This window comes from Macaca thibetana, chromosome 11, assembly GCF_024542745.1.
Source record: "Macaca thibetana thibetana isolate TM-01 chromosome 11, ASM2454274v1, whole genome shotgun sequence".
Taxonomy (NCBI): Eukaryota; Metazoa; Chordata; class Mammalia; order Primates; family Cercopithecidae; genus Macaca; species Macaca thibetana.
Genome location: NC_065588.1, coordinates 4,700,574 through 4,727,665, shown reverse-complemented (window position 1 = coordinate 4,727,665; position 27,092 = coordinate 4,700,574). Strand labels below are relative to the sequence as shown.

The 27,092-nt window shown below is 39.9% G+C and overlaps 2 protein-coding genes and 1 pseudogene across 6 annotated transcripts in view; 2 read left to right on the top strand and 1 right to left on the bottom strand.

Moving 5' to 3' along the window:
- Nucleotides 1-27,092, bottom strand: part of NDUFA9 (NADH:ubiquinone oxidoreductase subunit A9) — a 306,980-nt gene that overhangs the window by 34,055 nt on the left and 245,833 nt on the right. Inside the window, exon 2 of the mRNA XM_050750161.1 lies at nucleotides 4,673-4,741. Coding sequence (XP_050606118.1) covers nucleotides 4,673-4,721 — 49 coding nt within the window. The 5' untranslated portion in view covers nucleotides 4,722-4,741. The remainder of the gene's footprint in view (nucleotides 1-4,672; nucleotides 4,742-27,092) is intronic.
- Nucleotides 4,789-27,092, top strand: part of AKAP3 (A-kinase anchoring protein 3) — a 40,783-nt gene continuing 18,479 nt past the window's right edge. Inside the window, exons 1-4 of one of the 5 annotated variants that reach the window (XM_050750143.1) lie at nucleotides 4,789-5,132; nucleotides 8,634-8,765; nucleotides 11,826-11,929; nucleotides 21,711-21,806. In XM_050750143.1, coding sequence (XP_050606100.1) covers nucleotides 21,711-21,806 — 96 coding nt within the window. In that variant the 5' untranslated portion in view covers nucleotides 4,789-5,132; nucleotides 8,634-8,765; nucleotides 11,826-11,929. Of the gene's footprint in view, nucleotides 5,133-5,165; nucleotides 5,421-8,633; nucleotides 8,766-11,300; nucleotides 11,398-11,825; nucleotides 11,930-21,710; nucleotides 21,807-27,092 lie in introns of those variants that run through there. The other 4 variants (XM_050750145.1, XM_050750144.1, XM_050750146.1 and 1 more) reach the window with 4 other exon arrangements.
- On the top strand, nucleotides 23,594-26,048 carry LOC126931751 (ras-related protein Rab-5A-like; annotated as a pseudogene).

Sequence of the window (27,092 nt, the reverse complement as noted above, 5' to 3'; positions counted from 1 at the left end):
AGCCAAAGACTCTCCTGGAACAGAATCTGAAACTGGTGACTAACGAAAAAGAAAGTTGAGGATATTAGTTGGGAGCAGAGGATTATTACTACAGAACATTAAAAAAAAAAAAGGAATGCAGCTCAATAGTTCAGACTTACTATAAAACCACTGAAGAACTTCACAAATAATGATAAAAGGAGTGAAGGGCTTGAGAAAAGATGTTCTGACTTTTAGAAAGCTTAACAGCAAGAGATTTGTCAAACATTCCACCACTTCTTTTTCAGCGACTGAGGTTCTTGATACTACAATGAACCCTCAAAGTTCATGCACCAATGCTTACATCTTCTCTATAGCATGTGTGCAAAGAAATCATCTGGCTTTTGCCTAAACACCTGTGGAATTGGGAAACTCACTACTTTCTGTAGCGGCCCATTCTGCTTTGAGCCATTCTAACAGAAAGAAAGTTCTACCACAAAGGGAATCAGTGACTGCTTCCCAGAACTTTTTATCCCCGCGTTCCTCCAGAATGACAAAGAACAAGTCTAAGCCCTCTTCTACAAATGAAGTGTAGCAATTATATCCCCGCTGAATATTTTCTTCTCCAGGTTAAACATCCCCTGTCCTGTCAAGTATTCTTCGTAAGGCAGGAATGCGAATCTCTTTTGGATATACTCCAGTTTTCAAGTTACTTCTAAATCCTTCGAGTAGAATTTTAGAGTTAGCTGCTCAACTTTCACGTAAGTAGAAACAAAAAGGTTTAAAGTGCTAACGCACTTCTGCTCCAATAAACTTTGGAGCTTAGCATTCGTGCTTTGTACACTTGGGAGAGGTGAAAGACACAAATAGGACTTTCTTTACAAAATCTGTGTTTGTTTTCTAGGTATACTTACAGGTGGCAATCTCCCCAAAGGCCATTGTTTTTCCCTATCCAAAAGTATGGAATCGGAGAAATGGCCTAGCTCACTGATAATGACAGAAATTAAAAGTAAACATCATGGGCCATACACACACATCATATAACAAAATAATAACATCATATTAACAGCTAACTTTACAGAGCTCTTGGCAGGTGTCCAGCATTATTCTAAGTGCTGCACAGGTATTATCTTTTTTAATGCTATCTTTATCATCACTTTATAGATAAGGTTAGTGACTGGCCCAAAACGCTAGTAAAGGAGATTAAAAAGCAGGCCCCTGAGGTAGGAGAAAACCCAGAAGGAAACAGAATCTGAAAATCAAAAAAAGAAACTGTTTCAAGGAGAGAAGAGTTAACTTTATCAAATGCTGAAAGTGAAGTAGGAAGAGGACGGAGGACCACAGAATCTGGAGGATGTGGCTGTAGGTGGCATAACTAAGAGCAATGCTATTGGATTAGTGGGACTGAAAGCCAGACTGGAGCAAACAAGAGAGGCTGTGAGGCAAGGAAGTAGATGAGGAGATAGATAATCCTTCTGAGGAAAGAGAAATGGGATTAGAGAAACACAAGGACAGGGACAGGTTTGTTTGTTTGTTTGAAATATGAGTTAACATTTATGTGCTGATGGAAATGACATGATTTCCATGGTAGAGGGAGAAAATTCCTGATTCAGGAAAGGGATTGAATAGTTGAGAGAGGATGAGACTGAATGCAAAGTGAAGGAACTGGCCACAGATTGGAACAGAAGGAGCTCACCCACTGTAACAAGAGAAAAGGCAAAGAATTATCACATATCAACTATTAGAGTTTATGATGGGAAAATGACTGTTCTCATCTGATTCCTTTGATTTCTCTATAAAACTGAGAATGAGACAAAGCACATATTAGAGGTATTAGGAAACTGGCTATGTTAAGTAATGATTATGGAGACAAGGAAACCAAATTTCCTAGAAAAATGTGGCACTGAAAATCTACCTGAGATTTGTATTCATGAATTTAAAATAAGGCCAGTTAGTTTGGAGTTTTCCCTAGCCCCGTTCTCCACTGCTTAGTGGCAGGCAGCAAATTATGTGGAAAGTTTTGTTTAATCAGGGTCAATGTTTTTCACAACAACGGGAGTTGGGCTGGGGAGTTGAGAATGCATTAAAGGGAATGATAAGAGTGATGAGTAAGGAAATGAGAAGATAGGATAAGACAGAGAAAAGATGGCAGAGTTAATGAACTGGGAAGAATTACTTGAGTTTAGGAATCAATACCTCAAAGGACTGTTAAGAGGATTAGAGTAAACATACATAAACCATGTAGCACATTACCTAGAGCACATTAAGCATTCTATGAATAATAGTTGCTTTTATTACTTTCAAATTTCTCTGAAGGTAATGTCACACTAACCTCACACGGCTATTTGTTTTTTTAATAATTATGGGCCAAGCATTATTCTAGAAACTGTGACTCATAGTAAAATACAAAACCCTGGCTTCATGAAGCTTACAGTATAAAGGGTTGATGAGAATTCATAACATATGGGCAAGATGATGAGATATTTAATAACATATGGGCAAGCATCTGTCACAATGCCTTGCAAATAGTAGGTGCTCAATAAATATAAATTATTACTCTCTTTGGTTCCAGCCTCTCCACTTTCTTCCATTTATAATGAGTACTATTAGAAGAACAATATTCTTTATTAATTATATATTCATTATATTTCTCTTCTTAAAATCCTACATTAGTTTCCTACTGCAATATCCAAACCAATAGTCCAGACATATTTGCTTGCCTACTGCATTTTTTAAGTATTTATTTAAAAAATTATAGGCATGTTCTATGTAGTACCAATATGATATACACATTATAAATCATATATTACTTAGAATAGTGTCTGGCATACAGTTTAAACTACGTAAGTGTTGGCTATTATTACTATAGAAAACAGTTTTTAGGAGTTCTAATATTGTATTTCCATAACTTATTAGGTCCTCTTGCACAACTCCCTTTGGAGACTACTGGTCTAAACTCTGCTTGGCTTTCAAAGGTCTCCATTGTCTGATCCCATCTAACACATTCAACCTCCTTCTCCACTATCCCAGATACACAGGTAGTCATTTTACTGCCTCTTGAATACCTCATGACTCCATTCTCATCCACTTGTCTTTGCCAGAGGACTTTCCAGATCATAATAGCCCTAAAGAGAACAGTGGGAGCACTACAATTCTCCACTGGTCTTCCAATCACCCCTCAGTACCTCAAATGATACTAATCTTTCCCTTTTATGATTTCCTGTGATACTTAATAGTCTTGCCACACTTAACTATATACAGTTGTCTTACACAGTTCTGTCCTATAGTGTGTGGATTATGTTACATACTAGACTTGCCTCTCCAGAATTTACTCAAAAACTTAACTTACCAGATAATAACACAGAGTGGTTAAGAACACAAGCTATGGTGTCAGTCAGAGGAAAGTAAGTTAAAAGAGAAAATTAATAAAAATACCTAGAACTGGAGATTGTAGATAGCAGGTACTCCATAAATAGTGATTATCATTCACAATCTACATTACGTCGTACAAATGTAACTGTTTAACAAGAACCAGCAAATGCCTTTGCAAAGACATTGTGACTACAAAACCATCCACTATAAGTGATGTGCACCACCACCTTCCCAGTGGTATGCAGGAGTTCTACCCAAGATGGAAAACAAACAAACAAAAAAGATCTAAACACTCCTAATTCTTGCCTTAGGCTGAACATCAAACCTATCTCTGGTGCTTTTAAAAATTTAAGGTGCAAGGAGCAAATCTCACAAATTCTGACTCAATAGCTCTACAACCCGTCCTCATTTCTAATTTTTATAAAGCTTTACGAGTAATTGCCATGACCAATTTTGAAAGCAAATGATATTCTGTAACGACTAAAACACACTAAGAAAAAAAACAACTTTGGGGGTTTGATTGGAATATGTTTGTGGAAGAGTAGAGGGTGAAAGAATAACGATGAAGTGTAACCGTATTTCTAATTTCCTTGCTTTTTAGTGAATGGAAGGACAAATGTATGTTTTCAATTTGAGGAGTGGGGCAGATCCAATCAGAACAGAGGGGAAACTAAATAATGCTACCAAATTCTAACATAGCCTTCATTCTTCTTCACTTTCCTTTCCACCAAGCTCCTGATTCTTCTCTCCTCAAACATCACTCTCTCCCCCAGATCCCAACGCACTAGGCCCAACACATTCTACATCCGTAGAGATGCTTTTGGGTAAAAGGATGCTTTCATAAATATTAGTTCATTTAATCTTATCAGAGACTCCTTGGTACTGTAATATTATCATTTCCATTGTGCTCATATGAATTGAGACCCATTAAGGGTTTGCACAAAGTCATAAAATCAATCCAAGAAAACCTCTCGCCACTAGCCGGTTTTTTCCGCTCCCTTACACATTTCTCCCCCCGCCCCATACAAATATTTCTCATAACCCTAAACCCTTACAACCATAACAGAATTCTGATTCTCTCGATCTCTAACGTGTCCCCCGCATTCTCCTCTTCGCTTACAGCTACTTAAGATCTTTTGTCCCCTCCCAAGGTGCATAATTGAGTATGTAAGCCGGGGAAGCGGAAAGCAAAAGGAGAAACCAGACGGAGGCAGCTCCAAACCCAGAAAAACCAGAGTGCCTAGGAAGTCGGCGTGACCGCTGCAGCACGGTGCCACTCCCAAAACCTTAGATCCCCGTCCCGGAATCCCGATCAGGGGCCGCCGTTCCGGATGACACTTACGTGACATTGGCAGGACCCGGACAACCCGGGATTGTGCGGCAGCCGCCATCTTTTCCCACAATCCCCCACGCCAGCGCTCCCGGCTGACTACGACTGCTAAGCTGGGTCAAAACTTATTTTCCACGCCTGTCTGCGCAGGCGCTAACCAGGAACGGATGGTTTCGGGTAGCTAGTTGGTTAAGAAAGCTGGGAGAAGAAAGGAGACGGGAAGGGAGGGACGGTGAAGGAGAGGGGGAAGAAAGGAAGTGAAAAGACCTTGGCTGTTGGATTCTCAGATCTGGAATAGGCTGTATAGATGATCTCTTTGTTTATAATCTCTAATTGCCGAGGAACCCGAAGTTCAGAGTTAACCAGTGACTGAACTCAGGACATGCAGAATGGCAAGACCCGAGGTAGAAGAGCTCACCTTTCCTGACTCTCAGTTTCCTGTTCCCTGAAAATGTCAGCTAGGGCAGCCCTGGTGAGTCCGGGAGAAAAAGGAGGCGTAGCCCTCCGCGTTCAGGAGGTCCAGGGCCCAGGAGAGAGAAAATGGGGGACAAGGACGAGGGGGAAAAGTGGAGAAGAGAAACCGAAATAGGGTGTGTCCCAAGTAAATGTACGTCGAGCCCGCCAAGCACATTCTCCCCTAGGGACACTTGCGCCTGCTGTTCGCCTTTCCTGGAATGCTCACTCAGGTGTCTGCACCAGCTCAAGTCTCTGCTCAAAAGTGACCTCTTCGGATAAAACTTCTCTGACCATCTTATCCAAGGTGGTAATTATTCCACCAATTTTTGGTTTAAGTTTATATACCAAAGCACTTATCACCACCTGGCATATGAATCTAGGAGTTCTTAACCAGAAGTTTGATTCATGAGTGGGCTTCAGGAAATCTGTGAACTTCCTGAAATATTATGTAAAATTTAATGGTCATGTGTGCCATCTGAACATCTGTCTAAGGGGAGACTGCAGATGGCTGTCTCTAGCGCAATGGTTTGTAATTTTTTCTTTAACTATGGACTGCTTTGAGAATCCGCATTGTTCTACAAAGAGCCATCTAGAAACTGAGGAAATTCCAGGTTAGACTAAGCACTTGGATTTTAAAATACTTTATTCTGGTCAACCTCTCCAGATTCCTGGGTAGGAGACAGCAACCAGTGATCCTGTGAAGTACACCGTAGGCTTATCAGAAAACTACCTAGTTTGGGGAGGGCAGGTTCTTCTAGGCTTGGTAATCCTTCCATTGCTTTGTTTTTTCGGGAAAAGTATGTGTTTCTGGGATAGACAAAAAGGCCTGTGATGAGTAGGGATGTAGGAGTTGCTTATTACTAGGCTTGAAATCTTGGCTGTTTCCACTGTATCTTACCCCTACTGTTTACTAAAGTGTTGCCTACCAAATTGAATTGGAAGAGAGAAAAAACCCTTGAATTTCATCAGAGAAGCTTAGTAGTAATACTACACTGTCATATTTCTTGGCCTCATCCTATGTTCACTTAACACAATTTGCTAATACTTGATTCTGGGACCAATATAGATACTAACATACTTTCCTTATTCAGATCAACAGATCCTGACTGTCATCAGCAACCTGCTAACTCCTGTATAACACTGCCAATTATATAATTTAAAATCTCTAAGTTAAACACTGCCTCATGTTCTCAGTTCTAGTTTCAAGGTTGCATGGTGTAATTAAAACAACACTGACTTTTTTTTTTTTTTTTCAGTGACGGGGTCTTACTATATTGCCCAAGCTTGTCTCAAATTCCTGGCCTCAAGACCTCCTCTCACCTTGGCCTCCAAAAGTGCTGGGATTACAGGCATGAGTCACTGTGCCCGGCTGAAAGAACACTGGTTTTTAACACCTAGAATACTAGATCCCATTCCCAGTTTTATCAGTCATTAGTTGTGACCTGGACAAGCTTCTATACCTGTCTAACAGGGTAAATAAAACCTACCCTGGTACCTCAAAAGATTATTATGAGAATTGGGTGACGTAATGGATGCAAAGATGCTTTGTCACCTGCAAAGTGCTATATGTAGTTCCATGCAGTACTATTCAAATACCACCGAAGTATCAAAATCTTAGAATGTTAGAGCTGGAAGAGATTTCAGGAGCTCAGCAAGCCCCATTATTTTAAAGAGGAAGAGGTCGGGAGTGGTGGCTCACGCCTATAATCCCAGCACTTTAGGAGGTCAAGGCAGGCAGATCACTTGAGGTCAGGAGTTCAAGACCAGCTTGGCCAACATAGTGAAACCCAGCCTCTACTAAAAATACAAAAATTAACCGGGTGTGGTGGCATGCACCTGTGATCCTAGCTACTCGGGAGGCTGAGGCACAAGAATCACTCGAACCTGGGAAACGGAGGTTGCAGTGAGCCGAGATTGTGCCACTGTACTCCAGCCTGGGCAACAGAGTTGAGACTCCATCTCAAAAAAAAGAAAAACAGAAACTGAGATATATTGACAAATATGTTTGACTAGTAGGTGTACTTTCTGTGAAAAGAATACAAAAGCTCTTTTGAAACAATATAAAAGATCATCAATGGATAACTTTTTTTTTTTTTGAGTCTCACTTTGTTTAAGTGATTCTCCTGCCTCAGTCTCCCGAGTAGCTGGGATTACAAGCATGTACCACCATGCCTGGCTAATTTTTTGTATTTTTAGTAGAGACAGGGTTCTGCCATGTTGGCCAGGCTGGTCCTGAACTCCTGACCTCTAGTGATCCACCTGCCTCAGCCCCCCAAAGTGCTGGGATTACAGATGTGAGCCACTGCACCCAGCAATAAATAACTTTTTTGAAGGAACTCTGTGATAAACCCGTCACTTTTGAATCTATTGCAATTTTCATCACTATCTCGTGGTCATGCTTGGAAGTTCTTTTTGCTTCATGGAAACTATATATTAGTCCTATATTTAATCATTAATTACAGAGTAGCTGAGGGAACATTTTCACAGAGAATGTAGTAATAAAGCATAGAAAGAGTAGCTAACCAAATGCCTGTTGGTATGATTTTTCCCACTACAGTTTCTCGGGTCAGGCATTGCAAAAGATAAATTAGGGTCATTGTATCTCTGAGCATCTAAGACAAATTATAACCCAGAGATGGTCAGTTTAGGCAAAATATCCTAAAAATAATTTTTTTACAAAAGGCAAGATGTGTATAAATAAGAAGAGTCCTGGCTGGATCCGACAAAATGAAGTGATTCCATGGGATTTGCATAAAATTTAGACCCTCAGGTTTTTTATTTCTTATCCTCCTCTGCAGCCCTCTAGATTCGTTAATACATAATACTTACTCTGCTGCTTTAAGTGGAATCCACTGGCAAAATGTCCCCCTCCTGTATTCCCCCGCCTATGTTAAACACTCTAAAGCAGGGGTCCCCAACCCCCAGGCCATGGACTGGTACCAGTCCATGGTCTGTTAGAACCTGGACACACAGCAGGTGAATGGTGGGCAAGTGACAAAGCTGAGCTCCACCTCCTGTCAGATCAGTGGTGGCATTAGATTCTCACAGGAGCTTGAACCCTATTGTGAAAAGTGTAGGTTGTGCGCTCCTTTTGAGAATCTAGTGCCTGATGATCTGTCACGGTCTCCCATCACCCCCAGATGAGACCATCTAGTTGCAGGAAAACAGGGCTCCCACTGATTCTATATGATGGCATAATAGTAGAAATAAAGTGCACAACAAATGTAATGTGCTTGAATCATCCAGAAACCATACTCCCACCCCACTCCCATCCATGGAAAAATTGTCTTCCACAAAACTGGTCCCTGGTTTGAAAAAGTTTGGGGATCACTGCTCTAAAGAGAGAATTACTCAGAATAAAGCCCAGTCCTTCCAAACTAAACATCAGCCCCTTGGAGTATATCTTCACCCCTCCTCTTTGTCCTTTGGACCATTCATTTTCTGGTAGCCTCACTACTGTTGCTATAGAGACAGTGATGTCACCAATTGTGATTCTGATGTCACTCTCCGGTCTCAGCAAGGGGGAGGTACATGGAAGGCCGCAGGAAGAAACAAGATCTTGAGCTGAGCCAGAACATCCCAGCATCTTCGTTGACTTTAAAAGTGTGTTCTGGAGTCTTCTGTGGTTCACTGTTCCAGTGCTACAGAGGTAGGAAATCTTACTGGACTGATAAAACAGCCCATTTTCTGATCCTCTGTGGTTGGAAGGGAGAATTCAGTGACAAGCGATAGGAAGCTTTTTATATTCAACCTAGCATTGTTCTTCCGTCCAGCCAATTTTTTTTTTTTTTTTTTTTTTTTTTTTTTGAGATGGAGTCTCACTCTGTTGCCCAGCTGGAGTACAGTGCTGCAATCTCGGCTTGCTGCAACCTCCGCCTCCTGGGTTCAAGTGATTCTTCTGCCTCAGACTCCCGAGTAGCTGAGATTATAGGCATCCACCACCTCACCTGCTAATTTTTTGTGTTTTTAGTAGAGACAGGGTTTCACCATGTTGGCCAGACTGGTCTCAAACTCCTGACCTCAAGTGATTCCCCCCGCTTCGGCCTCCCAAAGTGCTGGGATTACAGGTGTGATCCACCACACCCAGCCTGCTCAGCCAATTTTAATCTTACCTCTGAGTCCTCTGGAAATAAATGAACCTCTCCTTCAGCAGCATTAAAGTCAAACCTGCCATCTTTGCTGCTGACATTGTGATTGTGTTACAGATTTGACAAGATCTCTTCAGCCATCCTTTTGGAGACATGAAGGGTCTTACTTCCTGCTTCCCCATTTGATAGAGTAGACGCTTGGCTCCCTACTGACTTTTCCTATTCATTGTGTGGCCATTCCTAAATTTATTTTCTTTCCAGTGCCCCAGGAGCAAAATAGAACTGGTATACCCTGAGTCCAATTCTCATGCACTTTTATCCTCTCACTGTTATTTCTGAAGCCTTGGTTAGACAACAGAACTGGGAAAGGGCAGTATCTATATAGCTATGTAGTGAAAGTATCTGTACTAACAGTGATTAGAAGAAGAAGCTATTACTTAGGGAAGGTAAAAATAAAGACGTTCCACCGGAAAGCTTAACAATGAATAGTGCCATTGAGACACACACACACACACACACACACACACACCTTTATTTAAACAAAATCGATTGAAACTCTGATTTAATCAGCAACCAAGTTTATCGAGATTCTACAATGTAGCAGGCACTTACAGAAAGGAAGGCGGTAAAAGAGAATGGATACAAGAAACATATTCTTCCCTCTCAAAGCTAGTAATAAAACCTGGTTGAATAAACCTCAAAACTTGATCAACTACTTAGCAACCCTGCAAGAGCTTTACTTATGCTTTCTGCAATCTGAGTTTTTACATGAGTTCAGGAACCTTGGGTAAACAGGAGCCTCTCACTTAAAATGGATACAGGAGAAAACTGCCTTGAGATAGAGCTGTAGTCTAGGATACAACCACCATAACCAAGCCCCTGTGTTGCTTATGCCCTTCATGACTGGCATTCAGATTTGCACTCCTCAACTTGAAGTCATCATCACATTGACATCTTTGGGGAACATTTTAGTCCAGTCCTTCTATTGGCCATGGGAAAATTTCACAGCTGCCAGAATGTTGGCAGGGCTGGAATATCTAAAGGAATATATCCGCTGATTCTAGTATTTCTTTTCTGAGCCTCAATATCCTAATCTATAAGCTGAGAGTATTAGAAAACATGGTTTCTAAGGTCTATTTATCTTTAATAGATAGCACAAAGTATCATTTTCTCTTTTGTTTTCTACCCTAACTCCAGGATATTGTTTACCAACTTTTGAACTTATAGTAATTTATGAATCCATTCACTGACTTCATTAAACTCTTTAGATCTTCCATCTTCTTTTCCACTTCATTATAAGAAACATTGATTTAGAAATCTGAATGTTGTAATCATTAGTAAATATTAAAGTCCCTCTTTATAGATGCTATCATCTAGGACAATTAGGAAGTTGTAAAAGTCCAAAACAAGCTTCATGATGCAGATAAACCCACACATAGGACCTAGAAAATAGAATTAAAACATTAGAACATATGTAGGTGAAGTGTTTGCTGAATATTTTTGACTAGTAGTTATGCTTTCTATGAAAAAAAAATACAAAAGCACTTTTAAGATGTTGATTTATATGCACTAGTGGAATAGGAAGGTCTGTTAGTAAATCATTGACTAAGTCTGTGGGGTGACTGTATCTCCCAAAGGAGTCAAGCTTCAAGAAGTCTTGAATATGTGGATTACCACCATAGTAAATTTGAGCAAGCCATCTCTTTTTTGTCCTTGGATTCTCCAATCCAAAAGAAAAAATGAGCTATCTAAAAATGGGCAGACTGCATGTTCATTCTTCCAGCAGATAATTATTGAGCTCCAATTTTAAGATACTAGCTACTATGAGGGATACCAAGATGAATAGGAAAATGCCTCTCCACTTATGAAGTCACCCAATAAAGAAGATGAATATAGGGGAGCAATTAAAATACCAGATAGAATGTACATGTTGAAACAAAATGTGATGGAAACCTCAATGAGGGAGCAATCACATTCATTAGGTACCTAGAAAATATTTCATGGATGGGGTATCCCTTGACCTGGGCTAATAAGTAAGGGTAGAATTTAGAGAGCGATTACTGGGGGGCTGGGTGAATATTCAAGAAGAGAGTACAGTGCTCTAATGTCTTCCACTGAAATGTCTGAGTAGAACCAGAACAAGGAAGTTAATTAATCTGGAAGATATCTGTGAACTTCCTTTATAACTTGAAGGTGTGTATTTCTTTCAAGTCCTCAAAGATGCATGCAAAGTGTTTTGAGTTCCATAAATTCAGGGTGCTTATTCTTCATTCCAGCTATTTTTCTTCCAGCTTCCTATTCGAGCAAGTTTAAAATTAAGCTAAAAATTTTTAGGGTCTTCGTCGTTTAAAAAGACTGTATACCAATGATTTCAAAGTGAGGAGTAACAGTCGTCATTTAAGAAATCATTGGTCCAAAAGTGGTACCTTTTTTGTCATGTGGGAACTGCCAGACTGCATCAAGAATAAGATGTGCACTCATGAAATGTGAATGTCATTTTGAGCTCATTACTTAAATGCACATGTGATAAACAATAAATAAGTCAAAATCATTATTTTGAGTAAGAACAATGAGTTTCATCTGTAAAATTACTCATTTTTATCTGTGTCTTTCCATTGCAGATTCCTTATATTACATGGCAGGAGGGGGATAAACGGGGATACAGGAGACAACAATAAATTAATCAAGAGCTTTCCTCATATCTCAGAACCTATCCTCAGTAAGAGTAAGTGGTCACATAGTTTCTGTACTTTTTGTACATAATTATCAGCATTTTGATTATATATAACTGAAATAAGGCAATAGATCCTATTGATTTTGTCACAATTTTCTATTAGAAGTAACTCATTTGGATGAAATATAAACTGAAGATTAAGAGATTGTGTTTCTGGCTCTCACTTTTACTATCAATAATCTAGGACAACCTGCTTCTGAGTCTTCCAATTCTTTGGCCAAATAGTAATAACATTCATTATTTTCTTTATAGTAATGATGCAAGCATAATAATATTTATATGTATGTATGTTTATGAAGAGGACATTACAGAGTTTAACTTCATAGACATTAGCAACTTCTTTGTTAAGATAACAAAACATTAAAATAAGATACCGAAGAAAACTAGGAAATCTGGCCGGGTGCGGTGGCCCACACCTGCAATCCCAGCACTTTGGGAGGCCAAGGCTGGTGGATCGCTTGAGGTCAGAAGTTCGAGACCAGCCTGGCCAACATGGTGAAACCCTGTCCCTACTAAAAATACAAAAATTAGTCAGATGTTGTGTGCCTGGTGTAGTCCCAGCTACTTGGGAGGCTGAGGCAGGTAATCATCACATTAACATTTTTGAGGAACATTTTAATCCAATCCTTCTATTGGCCATGGGAAAATTTGACAGCTTCCAGGATGTTAGCAGGGCTGGAATATCTAAAGGAATTAGATATTCCCTTGGGAAGCAGAGGTTGCAGTGAGCATCCTGGGAGGCAGATGTTGCAGTGATCCGAAATCACGCCAGTACACTCCAACCTGGCCGACAGAGTGAGACTTTGTCCCTCCCTCCCCTGAAAAAAGAAAGAAAGTTAGAAAATCTGTCTCAGAGAAAATTTTTAAAGAAATGGGTAAATAATTATCTTTCTGGACCTACCCTGTTTTTCTCACAGAGTCTCTCCAGATAAGCCCTGGTCTAGGAATTCTTAATTCTTGATGTGTTTTAGAATCACTCAGGGAGCATTTAAGAATTTTAAGCGGCCGGGCGTGGTGGCTCAAGCCTGTAATCCCAGCACTTTGGGAGGCCGAGGCGGGTGGATCACAAGGTAAGGAGATCGAGACCATCCTGGCTAACATGGTGAAACCCCGTCTCTACTAAAAATACAATAAACTAGCCGGGCGTGGTGGCGGGCGCCTGTAGTCCAGCTACTCGGAGGCTGAGGCGGGAGAATGGCGTGAACCCGGGAGGCGGAGCGTGCACTGAGCCAAGGTCGCGCCACTGCACTCCAGCCTGGGTGACACAGCGAGACTCCGTCTCAAAAAAAAAAAAAAAAAAAAAAGAATTTTAAGAATGCCTAAGTTTCCCCAACCAAAAACCATTAAAATAAGCTTTTCGGGGGGTGGTAACTTGGATTCAGTATCTTTACACAGTTCTCTCGGTGATGCTCCTGTCTAATTAGGGTGGAGAACCCACTGTTTACCGAAGGAATCCATTGTATTTGAGTGCCTGGAAGATTAAAATAAACTGCTTCCTTAGCTCAGTAATCTGAGTGAGTGACTTCTGTGTGAAAATGAGTACAAATCCTTGTGGGAGCAAAGAATAAGTATCTCTTAAGAGATCTTGTATTTTCTTTGTAACGATTATCTAAAACACCCTGTATAACAAAAATGACATATCCACTTATATAAGTTTCAATGATGTATTTAATCTTTCTTTGATCTGTGTTGGTTTTATTTTGAGGGAGGACATCTCACCCTCACCGTAGTCCAAAGTCCTTTAAAACAAATATTTCCAGTTAACCAGATGTTCATGCCTTAATACTGCTTTACTTATTTCAAGCAATTCTTCATAAAACACAATTTCACTATAAAAAATTAGGATAAGTTGTTGGATTTCGTTATAACAGTATTTTAAACCAGTATTTGTTGGAATCAAAGCACAGAGATATTCTATTTCATATAGATGTTTGAGGCATTGGGGAGGAGACATGGGCTATCTTATTCCACTTTGATAATTGAGAAGTAAAGATCTGAGCAGAGTTTTTTTGCTTTTACATTTTTTAATGCCACCAACCCAAATGTCCATCAATGATAGACTGGATTAAGAAAATGTGGCACATATACACCATAGAATACTATGCAGCCATAAAAAAGGATGAGTTCATGTCCTTTGTAGGGACATGGATGAAGCTGGAAACCATCATTCTCAGCAAACTATCACAAGGACAGAAAACCAAACACCGCATGTTCTCATTCATAGGTGGGAACTGAACAATGAGAACACTTGGACACAGGGCGGGGAACATCACACACTGGGGCCTGTCATGGGGTGGAGAGATGAGGGAGGGATAGCATTAGGAGAAATATGTAATGTAAATGACGAGTTAATGGGTGCAGCAAACCAACACGGCACACGTATACATATGTAACAAACCTGCACGTTGTTTGTACCCTAGAACTTAAAGTATAATTTTATAAAAGAAAAAAAAAAAAAAAAAAATAAAATAAAATATTACTGCACCCCCTCCAAAAAAATTTTTTTTAATGCCAACTGAGCCTAGGTGATGAACAGGGAAGGAGGGGTGAGCTAAGCAGAGAATATAAGAAGGGAAACTTCAGTGTGGAAGCCTGGGAATGGAAGTCTGGCATAGAAAAAGAGGGCAAAGAGAAGGTTCTCATACTTTTAGATGATCAGTGGATAACTCTAAGTCATCATGAGAGTTGGCCGTGTTTTCAGACTACCAAGTAAGATTCAATGTTGTGGAAAGTGTGTGACACTAAGGCCAAAGCCCAAAGGAGTACATAGAATAAGTACTATGATACTCAGTTGTGAGGGGAATCAATGAAAGCCGCAGGTATAAGCAATTTGTTTAAGAAAAATGACTGCAAATGGAAAAAGAGAGAAATAGTAGCTAGAGGGAAACTTGGGGTGGAATAAGACAATTAAAGTGAATCTCAGTTTTCTGGCTTAGAAGACCAGGTAAATGGTGGTGCCATTACTGAGATTAGGGAATATACCAAAGTATTTAGGAGGTTGTGAACGAATTCAGATCAGCAAGGGAATCACTGCATCCATGGACAAAGGTCCTTTGAATGGCGCACATGACATCTCTTTTGTCTTGACTGATATTCAGAAATTGGGCTGAACCATAGAGGCTGAGAATTCCCCCAGGATCCTTGGCTAATTAGAAGAGATGGGTCTTAAGAAAGAAGTACCAGACTTACTGCTAGTATGAGTAAGTTACAGCTTTAGAAATGAATTAAAAATAGGTGGATACAGTGGTTCCAAGATGTCCAAACAGGAACAGCTCCAATCTACAGCTCCCAGCGTGAACAACACAGAAGACAGGTGATTTCTGCATTTCCAACTGAGGTACCGGGTTCATTTCACTGGGACTTGTCAGACAGTGGGTGCAGTACAGTGGGTGCAGCCACCAAGCATGAGCTGAAGCAGGGCAAGGCATCGCCTCACCTGGGAAGTGGAAGGGGTCAGGGAATTCCCTTTCCTAGCCAAGGGAAGCTGTGACAGATGGCACCTGGAAAATCGGGTCACTCCCACCCGAATACTGCGCTTTTCCAATGGTCTCAGCAAATGGCACACCAGGAGATTATATCCCACGCCTGGCTCGGAGGGTCCCACACCCACAGAGCCTCGCTCATTGCTAGCCCAGCAGTCTGAGATCTGCAAGGCGGCAGGGAGGCTGGGGGAGGGGCGCCCGCCATTGCTGAGGCTTGAGTAGGTAAACAAAGCGGCCTGGAAACCTGAACTGGGAGGAGCCCACCGCAGCTCAAGGAGGCCTGCCTGCCTCTGTAGACTCCACCTCTTAGGGCAGGGCATAGCCAAACAAAAGGCAGCAGAAACCACTGCAGACTTAAATGTCCTGGTGTGACAACTTTGAAGAGAGTAGTGGTTCTCTCAGCACAGAGTTTGAGATCTGAGAATGGACAGACTGCCTCCTCAAGTGGGTCCCTGTACCCCAAGTAGCCTAACTGGGAGGCACTCCCCAGTAGGGGCATATTGACACCCCACACAGCCAGGTACCCCTCTGAGACAAAGCTTCCAGAGGAACGATCAGGCAGCAACATCTGCTGTTCAGCAATATTCGCTGTTCTGCAGCCTCCGCTGCTGATACCCAGGCAAACAGAGTCTGGAGTGGACCTCCAGCAAACTCCAACACACCTGCAGTTGAGGGTCCTGACTGTTAGAAGGAAAACTAACAAACAGAAAGGACATCCACACCAAAACCCCATCTGTATGTCACCATCATCAAAGACCAAAGGTAGATAAAACCACAAAGATGGGGAAAAAAACAGAGCAGAAAAGCTGAAACTTCTAAAAATCAGAACGCCTCTCCCCCTCCAAAGGAACACAGCTCCTCGCCAGCAATGGAACAAAGCTGGACGGAGAATGACTTTGACGAGTTGAGAGAAGAAGTCTTCAGACGATCAAACTTCTCCGAGCTAAAGGAGGAAGTTCGAACCCATCGCAAAGAAGCTAAAACCTTGAAAAAAGATCAGACAAATGGCGAACTAGAATAACCAGTGTAGAGAAGTCCTTAAATGACCTGATGCAGCTGAAAACCATGGCACAAGAACTATGTGACGAATGCACAAGCTTCAGTAGCCGACTCGATCAACTGGAAGAAAGGGTATCAGTGATTGAAGATCAAATGAATGAAATGAAGTGAGAAGAAAAGTTTAGAGAACAAAAGAGTAAAAAGAAACTAGCAAAGCTTCCAAGAAATATGGGACTATGTAATTCTACGTCTGATTGGTGTACCTGAAAGTGACACAGAGAATGGAACCAAGTTGGAAAACACTCTGCAGGAACTTCCCCAACCTAGCAAGGCAGGCCAACATTCAAATTCAGGAAATATGGAGAACCCCACAAAGATACTCCTTGAGAAGAGCAACTCCAAGACACATAATTGTCAGATTCACCAAAGTTGAAATGAAGGAAAAAATGTTAAGGGCAGCCAGAGAGAAAGGTTGGGTTACACACAAAGGGAAGCCCATCAGACTAACAGCAGAGCTCTCAGCAGAAACTCTCCAAGCCAGAAGAGAGTGGGGGTCAATATTCAACATTCTTAAAGAAAAGAATTTTCAACCCAGAGTTTCATATCCAGCCAAACTAAGTTTCATAAGCGAAGGAGAAATGAAATCCTTTACAACTGAGAGATTTTGTCACCACCAGGCCTGCCGTACAAGAGCCCTGAAGGAAGCACTAAACATGGAAAGGAACAACTGCTACCAGCCACAGCAAAAACATGCCAAATTGTAAAGACCATCAATGCTAGGAAGAAACCGCATCAACTAACGAGCAAAATAACCAGCTAACATCATAACGACAGAATCAAATTCACACATAATAATATTAACCTTAAATGTAAATGGGCTAAATGCTCCAACTAAAAGACACAGACTGGCAAATTGGATAAAGAGTCAAGACCCATCAGTGTGCTGTATTCAGGAGACCCATCTTATGTGCAGAGACACACATAGGCTCAAAATAAAGGGATGAAGGAAGATCTACCAAGCAAATGGAAAACAAAAAACGGCAAGAGTTGCAATCCTAGTCTCTGATAAAACAGACTTTAAACCAACAAAGATCAAAAGAGACAAAGAAGGCCATTACATAATGGTAAAGGAATCAATTCAACAAGAAGAGCTAACTATCCTAAATATATATGCACCCAATACAGGAGCACCCAGATTCATAAAGCAAGTCCTTAGAGACCTACAAAGAGACTGAGACTCCCACACAATAATAATGGGATACTTTAACACCCCACTGTCAACATTAGATAGATCAATGAGACAAAATTAAAAAGGATATCCAGGAATTGAACTCAACTCTGCACCAAGCAGACCTAATAGACATCTAGAGAACTCTCCACCCCAAATCAACAGAATATACATTCTTCTCAGCACCACATCACACTCCAAAACTGACCACATAGTTGGAAGTAAAGCACTCCTCAGCAAATGTAAAAGAACATAAATTATAACAAACTGTCTCTCAGACCACAGTGCAATCAAACTAGAACTCAGGATTAAGAAACTCACTCAAAACTGCTCAACTACATGGAAACTGAACAACCTGCTCCTGAATGATTACTGGGTACATAACGAAATGAAGGCAGAAATAAAGATGCTCTTTGAAACCACTGAGAACAAAGACAAAACATACCAGAATGTCTGGGACACATTTAAAGCAGTGTGTAGAGGGAAATTTATAGCACTAAATGCCCACAAGAGAAAGCAGGAAAGATCTAAAATTGACACCCTAACATCACAATTAAAAGAACTAGAGAAGCAAGAGCAAACACATTCAAAAGCTAGCAGAAGGCAAGAAGAAAACTAAGATCAGAGCAGAACTGAAGGAGATAGAGACACAAAAAATCCTTCAAAAAATCAATAAATCCAGGAGGTGGTCTTTTGAAAAGATCAACAAAATTGATAGACCACTAGCAAGACTAATAAAGGAGAAAAGAGAGAAGAATCAAATAGACGCAATAAAAAATGATAAAGGGGATATCACCACCAATCCCACAGAAATACAAACTACCATCAGAGAATACTATAAATACCTCTATGCAAATAAACTAGAAAATCTAGAAGAAATGGATAAATTCCTCGACACATACACCCTCCCAAGACTAAACCAGCAAGAAGTTGAATCCCTGAATAGACCAATAACGGGCTCTGAAATTGAGGCAATAATTAACAGCCTACCAACCAAAAAAAGTCCAGGACCAGATGGATTCACAGCCAAATTCTACCAGAGGTACAAGGAGGAGCTGGTACCATTTCTTCTGAAACTATTCCAATCAATAGAAGACGAGGGAATCCTCCCTAATTCATTTTATGAGGCCAATATCATCCTGATACTAAAGCCTGGCAGAAACACAACAAAAAAGAATTTTAGACCAATATCCCTGATGAACATCGATGCAAAAATCCTCAATAAAATATTGGCAAACCAAATCCAGCAGCACATCAAAAAGCTTATCCACCATGATCAAGTGGGCTTCATCCCTGGGATGCAAGGCTGGTTCAACATATGCAAATCAATAAACGTAATCCATCATATAAACAGAACAAAAGATAAAAACCACATGATTATCTCAAAAGTTGCAGAAAAGTCCTTTGACAAAATTCAACAGCCCTTCATGCTAAAAACTCTCAATAAATTAGGTATTGATGGGATGTATCTCAAAATAATAAGAGCTATTTATGACAAACCCACAGCCAATATCATACTGAATGGGCAAAAACTGGAAAAATTCCCTTTGAAAACTGGCACAAGACAGGGATGCCCTCTCTCACCACTCCTATTCAACATAGTGTTGGAAGTTCTGGCCAGGGCAATCAGGCAGGAGAAATAAATAAAGGGTATTCAATTAGGAAAAGAGGAAGTCGAATTGCCCCTGTTTGCAGATGACATGATTGTATATTTAGAAAACCCTTCAGCCCAAAATCTCCTTAAGCTGATAAGCAACTTCAGCAAAGTCTCAGGATACAAAACCAATGTGCAAAAATCACAAACATTTTATACACCAATAACAGACAAACAGAGAGCCAAGTCATGAGTGAACTACCATTACAATTGCTTCAAAGGGAATAAAATACTTAGGAATCCAACTTGCAAGGGATGTGAAGGACCTCTTCAAGGAGAACTACAAACCACTGCTCAACAAAATAAAAGGACACAAACAAATAGAGGAACATTCCATGCTCATGGATAGAAGAATCGATATTGTGAGAATGGCCATACTGCCCAAGGTAATTTATAGATTCAGTGCCATCCCCATCAAGCTACCAATGACTTTCTTCACAGAATTGGAAAAACTACTTTAAAGTTCACATGGAACCAAAAAAAAGAGCCCGCATTGCCAAGACAATCCTAAACCAAAAGAACAAAGCTGGAGGCATCATGCTACCTGACTTCAAACTGTACTACAAGGCTACAGTAACCAAAACAGCATGGTACTGGTACCAAAACAGGTATATAGACCAATGGAACAGAACAGAGCCCTAGGAAATAATTCCACACATCTATAACCATCTGATCTTTGACAAACCTGAAAAAAACAAGAAATAGGGAAAGGATTCCCTATTTAATAAATGGTACTGGGAAAACTGGCTAGCCATATGTAGAAAGCTGAAACTGGATCTCTTCCTTACACCTTATACAAAAATTAATTCAAGATGGATTAAAGACTTAAATGTTAGACATAAAACCATAAAAACCCTAGAAGAAGACCTAGGCTATTATACCATTCAGGACATAGGCATGGGCAAGGACTTCATGTCTAAAACACCAAAAGCAATGGCAACAAAAGCCAAAATTGACAAATGGGATATAATTAAACTAAAGAGCTTCTGCACAGCAAAATAAACTACCATCAGACTGAACAGGCAACCTGCAGAATGGGAGAAAATTTTTGCAATCTACTCATCTGACAAAGGGCTAATATCCAGAATCTATAAAGAACTCAAACAAACTTACAAGAAAAAAACAACCCCATCAAAAAGTGGGCAAAGGCTATGAACAGACACTTCTCAAAAGAAGACATTTATGCAGCCAACAGACACATGAAAAAATGCTCATCATCACTGGCCATCAGAGAAATGCAAATCAAAACCACAATGAGATACCATCTCACAACAGTTAGAATGGCGATCATTAAAAAGTCAGGAAACAACAGGTGCTGGAGAGGATGTGGAGAAATAGGAACACTTTTACACTTTGGTGGGACTGTAAACTAGTTCAACCACTGTGGAAGACTTGTGGCGATTCCTCAAGGATCTAGAACTAGAAATACCATTTGACCCAGCCATCCCATTACTGGCTATATACCCAAAGGATTATAAATCATGCTGCTATAAAGGCACATGCACATGTATGTTTATTGTGGCACTATTCACAGTAGCAAAAACTTGGAACCAGCCCAAATGTCCATCAATGATAGACTGGATTAAGAAAATGTGGCACATATACACCATGGAATACTATAAGGATGAGTTCATGTCCTTTGTAGGGACATGGATGAAGCTGCAAACCATCATTCTCAGCAAACTATCATAAGGATAAAAAAAACAAACACTGCATATTCTCACTCATAGGTGGGAATTGAACAATGAGAACACTTGGACACAAGAAGGGGAACATCACACACTGGGGCCTGTCATGGGGTGGAGGTAGCGGGGAGGGATAGCATTAGGAGATATACCTAATGTAAATGACAAGTTAATGGGTGTAGCAAACCAAAATGGCACATGTATACAGAGGTAACAAACCTGCACGTTGTGCACATGTTCCCTAGAACTTAAAGTATAATCAAAAAATTAGTTAAAAATAAAACAATTACTTAAAAGCTAAATTGGTGGGGCAAGAACAGACAAGGGAGCAGTAAATTAATTCTATTTTGGTCACCTTGAGTTTTGAGTGTGTACTGAAAATCCAATGGGTGCAGGGGGAGGGTCGTCAACCAAGGACATAAAAGGGCAGGACATGTCTGCCTAGGTTCATTCATTTAACAAAGGTGTGTTAAGCACCTGTAGCAGATACCAGGCACTAGCTTCTTCCTTAGAGGTACAAATATGTTTAAGGAATCTTCCTTCCATTGAGAGCTGAGGATGAAGATATTCAGAGTGGAGTGGGTCTGAAGTGGCTGTTGGGGAAGGTTTCTACTGAAGGCATTGTTCGTATTTCCCACACCTTAGCCCTTCACCACATTTCTTCTTACTTTCATAAAATCTGCCCTTCTGACGACCCTTTCTCATTTTTTTTTCCTACTTCCAGATGGCAGATAAGGTTGACTGGTTACAAAGCCAAAATGGAGTATGCAAAGTTGATGTCTATTCTCCTGGAGACAACCAAGCCCAGGACTGGAAAATGGTAAGGGTCAACCTCTTAATAAACACTAGGTTAAGAATATGGGGGTGGTCATTAAGAGTGGCCTTATTCTCTCCACCATACCCCCAACCTCTTATTTTTCAAGGTGGGATTCTTGAGGCAGGTGGGAAATCAGCCCCTATAGAACAAAACATTCCGATTTATAGTTTTCTGGAAAAAATTCCCATCCTATGGTATTTAATATGCTATAACTAATGAAACATATATGTACACATGAGCCGTATATCATATATGTATATATAAATATGTATATGTCAGCTGTATATTACAGCTATAAAATTTTAATTTTCAAACAGAGAGGAATTGGAGATAAATGTCTCCAAGGCTTATAGAGAATATTTTCTAAAATGTAGGATGCCTTAAAATTCTCAGAACTATAAACTGTCATCTAAGTAACATTGTCATTCTGCCTTCATCATTCAACGAACATTTATTAAATGCTTACTTAGTATAAGGCAATGTATTAGTCAGGGTCTAGTTAGAAGATAGAAACCATACCAGTAACTTAACATTTAAAAATTATTTACTAATAAAACATAGTTAACTACTAAAAGGCATAAAAGAGGACTCTAGGAATCTCAGAAATAACAAATGCAGAAAGCAGCTACTACCCCCAGGCTGAGATTACATAAACAGGGAAGAAACTAAGTAATACTCACAAGAGCTCCTTCTCCTTCAACCAGAGCTGCTTCCCATCTCTTTGGAGAGAATGTGGCTGCCACAGGAAACTTGCCAGTGGGAAGCCCTTTCCTCCTGCTCTGACCACGCAGTGTCCCCCAGTACCCTCTGTCGACAAAGCCAACTGCAAAGGAGAAATGTTTAGGGTTCAGCTGTGGTGTCACAAAGCAAGGCAAAGAAAGGTGGATTTGGAGTGAGAGACAATAAATCAATAACTGGCACAGAGACTGTACTGACTGTCAGGGTCAGAGATATAAAAATAAACTAGAATCCTCTCCTTTTAAGGATCTCATAATCTAATGGAATCACTATTATTAATAGACTCTTTGTACTATTACAACATTTATCAGACTGGGCACAGTGGCTCACACCTGAAATCCCAACTCTTTGCGGGGCCAAGGCAGGAAGACTGTTTGAGCCCAGGAGTTGGAGACCAGCCTGGGCAACATGGTGAAACTCTGTCTTTACTTAAAAAAGAATTAGCCAGAGTGGAGTTCCAGCAACTTGAGAGGCTAATTAGCCCCTGTAGTTCCAGCAACTTGAGAGGCTGAGGCAGGAGAATCACTTGAGCCCAGAAGTTTGAGGTCGCAGTGAGCTATGACCATGCCACTGTGCTCCAGCCTGGGCAACAGTGAGACCCTGTCTCAAAAAAAAAAAAAAAGTTAACATTTATCAAACATTTATTTGCATGTAATCAAATGCAAATGACCCGTCTTCTTCTATTTGTCCAAATCTGGCCGATCTATCGAAAGTTTTAAAGAGAAAATGCTAACAAATCTATATAAGACATTAAGACATAAAGATAATAAATATTCAATTACTACAGAGTGAGGGCCAACCAAAACTGCTTCTACTAGATCTTTGTTTATTTCTGCCCTTTCATTTGGAGAAACAAAAAGCAGATCAGTTTCAATGGTAAATCAAATGAACTTAGTGATTTTTCACTAAGTGAGAAACAAGAAAGAATATAACAATTACTGCCCCTCTGAACCTTATCATTCATTTTGGAAAATAAAAAATACGCATATGAAAGTAGAAATGTCGGTGAGGGTAGCGGCTCCGGCCCCGAGAGCAGATGCCACGGCCCCCACTACCACCACTGCCATAGACTCGCTCTCGTCCTCTGGGCCGCACCTGGGGCTTCAGCCCGCGGCTCCGCTTGCCGCGTCTCAGGTTTCTTTACCTCCAGAAAGAACAAAATTGACCCATTGAATTCTGGAAGTTCATTGAAGAGTCTGAAATTAGGGACTTATTTCAAATTTGAACATGGCTAATCGAGGCACAAGAAGACCCAACGGCCCAAATACTGGACATAAAATATGCCAGTTCAAACGAGTACTTCTGGGAGAGTCTGCTCTTGGCAAACCAAGCCTAGTGCTTCGTTTTGTGAAAGGCCAATTTCATGAATTTCAAGAGAGTACCATTGGGTTAACTCTCAAAGTGGTGAAAGCTGTTTCTTTGTGAAATATGGGCCCAAAAAGAAAACCAACTGCTAGTGCTGGTGATGGAAGTGAAGAGAAAATGAAGAGATCTAAGAGTGATGATGGTTCTTAGCCAGAAAATAGACATTTTGGATAAATTAAAGTGGTTTCACAGATTCAGCTGATTTTCTAACCCAAACTGTGTGTCTTGATGACACTACGGTATAGTTTGAAATATGGGATACAGCTGGTCAAGAACAATACCGCAGCCTAGCACCAATGTACTGCAGAGGAGCACAAACAGCCATCGTTGTATACGATATCACAAATGAGGAGTCCTTTGCAAGTGCGAAAAATTGGGCTGAAGAACTTCAGAGGCAAGCATGTCCTGACATTGTAATAGCTTTATCAGGAAACAAGGCTGACCTAGCAAATAAAAGAGCAGTAGATTTCCAGGAAGCACAGCCCTATGCAGATGACAATAGTTTATTATTCATGAAGACATCAGCTAAAACATCAATGAATGTAAATGAAATGTTCATGGCAATAGCTAAAAAATTGCCAAAGAATGAACCACGAAATGCAGGAGCAAACTCTGCCAGGGGAAGAGGAGTAGCCCTTACTGAACCCACACAACCAACCAGGAGTCAGTGTGTAGTAATTAAACCTCCAGTTGGAACTAGCTGGAATAGTCTTCTGCTTCTTAAATGTTAGTAACAATGCAATTGGACCATTTAACCAGCCCAGTGTGACTTCCAAAAGAAGAGACTTTAATAGAGTCAAGTTTCTAATACAGAATTATTTTACGTGTTTTGAACTTAATTTTTAATAACATGCATGGGTCCCTCTTACTAATGTTACAGCAATAAGGAAAAACGAGGACTATGTGTACATTTGGTTTCATTGGAAGGTTGGGGGAATAATTTCTCATCACTAGGAATATAGGCAAATGACTATCTGGACCCACAGTTAACCAGCCCATTTCTCCACACTGATACAGTAGTCACCTGTGAAAAAAATTTAGAATTTACTAATTTGGGCTTTTCAAAAACATTCTTTTTGTAGAAGGAGATTCTAAAGTTATTTATGCTTAGCTGTAGTATTCGGGCAAATGTTCATTTTCTCCTGGTATCAGTATTTAAAATGAACATTACATATTTTAATAAATTATGCCACATATACAAGGTGGGGGGTAGGTGGAAAGAGTGTTAATGGCATCTAAATTATAGCCAGTCCTGTTTTTTGGGGTTTTTTTCTTAATGGGGTAAAAAAAATCAAATGCAACCCCATCTTGTTTTAGGAATTTGAGAACTAATAAATGCATCTTAATGGATAGTGTTTCTTTCAAACATGTGAGTTCTTTAACAAAAATGAAATAAGCCAGGTGTCTGTGATTTCTAATTAATCACTGCTGGCCATGACATAGGTTTTGTTGTTTGATGCAGGGAGGGGACTTTCGTTCGCTTGTGACACAATGTAGTCAATGCACTAACAATTATGTATATTTAAACTTCATTATTTTAAATTCCATCTTCAGCTGTACTGTCAATAGCGTACTGCAGTATAGTCTCCATATATGTATCACTTTTCTGTAATGTTTAAGAGTTGCTTAAAAGTATACAAAATGTACAGTTACTAAGACAGCCAATTGTTTCTCTCTCCCCCTTTGACAGGAAGGGGCTTCAGTTGTTCCTCCATGACTAGAACCATAACGAACAATGTACCCATAATTTGTAACATAAAGTATTGCAATATGTTAGTAACAATCTTGCAGCCTTGTTTTCCAACCTTCATTTTATTTTGATCAGTTCAGTATATTGCACTAATTATTTTCGGTATTTTCCTTATATGAGAACTACCATGTGTCAGAGATGATTTAATCTATGTAAGTGTTGGACTGTTAGGAGAACTTGTACATTTACAATAATGCAGAATTAGGAAAATGGGCCACCAGCGTTTAGTTTTATATTGAGGTTCTCAGGTTTGAATAAAGTGGTATAAAAAGCAAAAAAAAAAAAAAAAAAAAGAATATAGAAATGTCACTTGAAAGGGCTGAATAACTGTTGGACTAATGAAAAGCAGTTCATGATTATTTGTCGAATGTATTTTCTAGACAATAAATGCTGTAAGTGTTTAAAGAATTGATCATTTCAAAATGGGAGGTGGTCAGAGAAAATTTTATAAAGTATGTTTAATTGAGACAAAGGTGGAGAAGAGAAATAGGACAGGGAGGTAGATAGCTGACTTAAAACTACTGAAGCAAAAGATGGTAAGCAGAGAAAATAAAACCCATTAATTCTTTTTATATTATCCTTCATGGACATGAAAATTTGCCTCAGGATTCAGAAATACTGAGATAATTTGGCATCTAACTTCCCTAACTGCTCAGAATACTATTGCGTAAGAAGAGGAAGGTTGCAAGAGGATAAAGGGGTTTGGAGAGATGGATGTTTGGTCATGGACTGCATTGATAAGAAAGGAAATGTGGGTACTTAGTTTTCAGTCACTACAGTTTGATTAACACCTTTTGCAAAATCCTTGTGGATAGAGGGGAATAATAAACATACGGTATACACATTTTAGGTTTAAAAATATATAGACATCAAAAACCCATAAACACAGCAACTTAACACAATTCTGTGGACTCCATTGTAAAGCTCTATACTATGCTGTAGGTTTGGTTTTTTATTTTTATTTTTTTTTAATTTTATTTATCTTTTAAAATATATTCTTTGTAGAGATGGGTTTTTGCCATGTTGCCCAGGCTGGTCTCAAACTCCTGAACTCAAGCGAGATCTGCCCACCTTGGCCTCCCAAGGTGATGGGACTGCAGGCGTGAGCCACTACCCCCAATCAGTTTGGGTTTGTTGTTTTTTTAAAAAAATTGAAAAGGGCAAAAGAATAAACCCCACAGCTTCACTCTAGTAAGGCTTTCCTGTACTGTTACAGCCCAATTATGGAAACACACCTATTTGCAAGTTGATGTGCTTGTTTGTAAATAGTTACCATTTTCAAAAAAAAGGGTAAAATTATCACTTCGATACAGAGACAAAAATGAATACATATGAAAGATTGTATCCACCTCAGTAGTGAGGAAATCAGTTAGGTATTACCACCAGTTCAAAGGAGAATTCTTTAAAGATACACTTATAGATCAGGAATATTGAAA